The 2,112-nt window shown below is 61.5% G+C and overlaps 1 protein-coding gene across 1 annotated transcript in view; it reads right to left on the bottom strand.

Moving 5' to 3' along the window:
- Positions 1–1,447, bottom strand: part of LOC104515061 (protein Wnt-4-like) — a gene marked incomplete at its 3' end in the record, with an annotated part of 1,879 nt that extends 432 nt beyond the window's left edge. Inside the window, exons 1-2 of the mRNA XM_010158902.1 lie at positions 1,383–1,447; positions 805–1,029 (exon numbers count right to left, since the gene is read on the bottom strand). Of these exons, the coding sequence (XP_010157204.1) occupies positions 805–1,029; positions 1,383–1,447 (290 nt within the window). The remainder of the gene's footprint in view (positions 1–804; positions 1,030–1,382) is intronic.
- Positions 1,448–2,112: the final 665 nt, after the last annotated feature.

Genomic DNA, 2,112 nt, shown 5'->3' with positions numbered 1-2,112 from the left:
GAGAAACAGCACCAGTCGGTGCAGGGGAGAGGCACTGGTGGGACACAGCCAGCAGGAAAGGGGCTGTGACTGCACGCAGGAAGGAGGTATTTAGGTGGAGACTGCTCAGGAGACATCACTGTCAGGATGCTGCGGTTCCCGAGGCATGGACCCAGCAGGGCGGCCTTTGGCACCCTCCGTTCCTGCGCCGGGTTTCCCATTAGAGGAGAGAAGTCAGCAGCTCCCAAGGGGAGTGGAAGGGGAGTCATGGGGGGTGGAAGCCAGGGGCTGAGCCTCCCACACAGGGGGCTTTGTCAGGGAGGACCCTGACGCCTTGTCTCTAGGAGTCAGAGGGGACCCTGCTCACAGCTCCCTGCGTCGCTCCTCCCATTCAGACACCTGCAACATCTGTTCAGTGCTGTTCCGGGGCCAGAGGCGGATCCTTTTTCCTTGGTCTGCAACCCGGAAGGACCGCAGCCTCAGAGCAAAAGGTCCGATTTGAGCTGCTACTCCAAAGGGCTGGGCTGGTGGCAGGGGGAGATCTACCGGTCTGCAGAACTGGTACCCAGAGTGGTCCAGATGAGACCTAAAAGCCAAGCCTGGCCAAATAAGGAAGAAGTTTAGCCAGAATGTTGACATTTCTAACAGCACACACATTTGTTTCAGTTTGCTCTGTTTTGACTGCTATGTTAGTATGGCACTGGCCACTCTGGGGCTGGTCCCAGTGTGACACTTGCATGCTGGCCCAGGAAAGGCCGATGGTGTATTAAGGGAACCCCATGGGCATACCGCAGGGACCCCATGCCAACTGTGCCTGCGCCCCCTCGCTGACCTTGGATGGCGACCTTTCCTAAGACCTGCAGTCCCTGCAGCCTGGAGCAGTTCCAGCGGCGAGCGTGAAACTGGGGCTGGCACTCCTCGACGGCCAGCTCCGCGCCTCGCTTCACCGCATCCACGGCTTCCACCTGCTCTTCCGCCAGCCCCGTCAGAGCCTCGCAGCCACCGGCGTCCCGGAGGATCGCGCGCAGAGAGGGCTGCTTGGCCAGGTACCTGTGGGGCAGGGGAGAGGGTCAGTCACAGATGGGCTAGAGCCAGGGTCGCATCTGGGGGGGACTAACCCTCTATAGCCTTATCGTAGAGCAGAAACGGGACAGGGAAGGGGATGTGCCCCCTCCTGTCTGCGCCAAATCAGACATTCCTGGTCCCCCCCTGGTCTGCGCCTCTTCGGATTCATTGTCCCCCTCCCTTCATGCCCCCAGAGATGCCCCTTCTAATGTGCTGCCTTTAGGTTGCCCAGGTTCCTTCTTCCACCCTTTTCCCACAGATCTGCCTGTTTTCTTGGGAGACAGCACCTCCCCAGGCGACTTCCCAATCCAGAGAGTACCAGTGCGAAGCATACTTACAGCCGGGTCACGGCAAGGACGTGCTGCGCTGGCATCAGCCCCACGTACAGCCACACCATCTCCATCCCGTCCTTGGCAAAACTCCACCTTCAGCCGCGGCTCAGCCGCCACCTGAATCCCCCCCTGCCCTTCCCCTCCACTGCCTGTGCTCCACAGTCGCTCTCCCAGCAGCTCCGGCCCAGCACCGCAAAGCGCTGGTACCCCCTGCCCTGGGCAATGACCATGGACTGTCCCTGCCGGCGTCGGAGACCCATGGAAAGCTGGGCAGCTGGCCCGGTGAGGTGGTGCTCCTTTCCTACAGCTCAGGCAGCATCGGGGGGGCAAGCTCTGGAGTGGGGCTCTAGGGCAGGCGTCCATCGCAGGGCGCTCACGTGGCCGGGGACGGCATCGGTGTCGCACCGCTGGACTCCACCGCCTCGTCAGCAGATCTGCTTGTCTTCCTCTGCGATCAAGTCGCTCCATCAGCCTCAGAACAGGCAGCAGCCGGCAGCGCCTTCCACACCAGAGAAACCCGGCAGCACCAAGCAGCTGCCGCTAGACCCGGCAGCTTGTCATCGCCTTGTCACCGAGCCCTTTGGGGAGCCGGAGAATTTCCTGCAGTAACAGCTCGTGGGAGCAGAGAGGGGGAGCCCTGCTGACTCCCTCATCCCCAGCTGCCCTCCTTGAGGACCCTCCCTCATCTGACTCCTCCGGGCTGGAGATTCTTCTTTTTTACCCTGCAGCCCCCATA

The sequence above is a fragment of the Eurypyga helias genome, unplaced genomic scaffold (genome assembly GCF_000690775.1).
Source record: "Eurypyga helias isolate BGI_N326 unplaced genomic scaffold, ASM69077v1 scaffold21799, whole genome shotgun sequence".
Classification (NCBI taxonomy): Eukaryota; Metazoa; Chordata; class Aves; order Eurypygiformes; family Eurypygidae; genus Eurypyga; species Eurypyga helias.
This window is presented reverse-complemented; position numbering and strand designations above follow the sequence as displayed.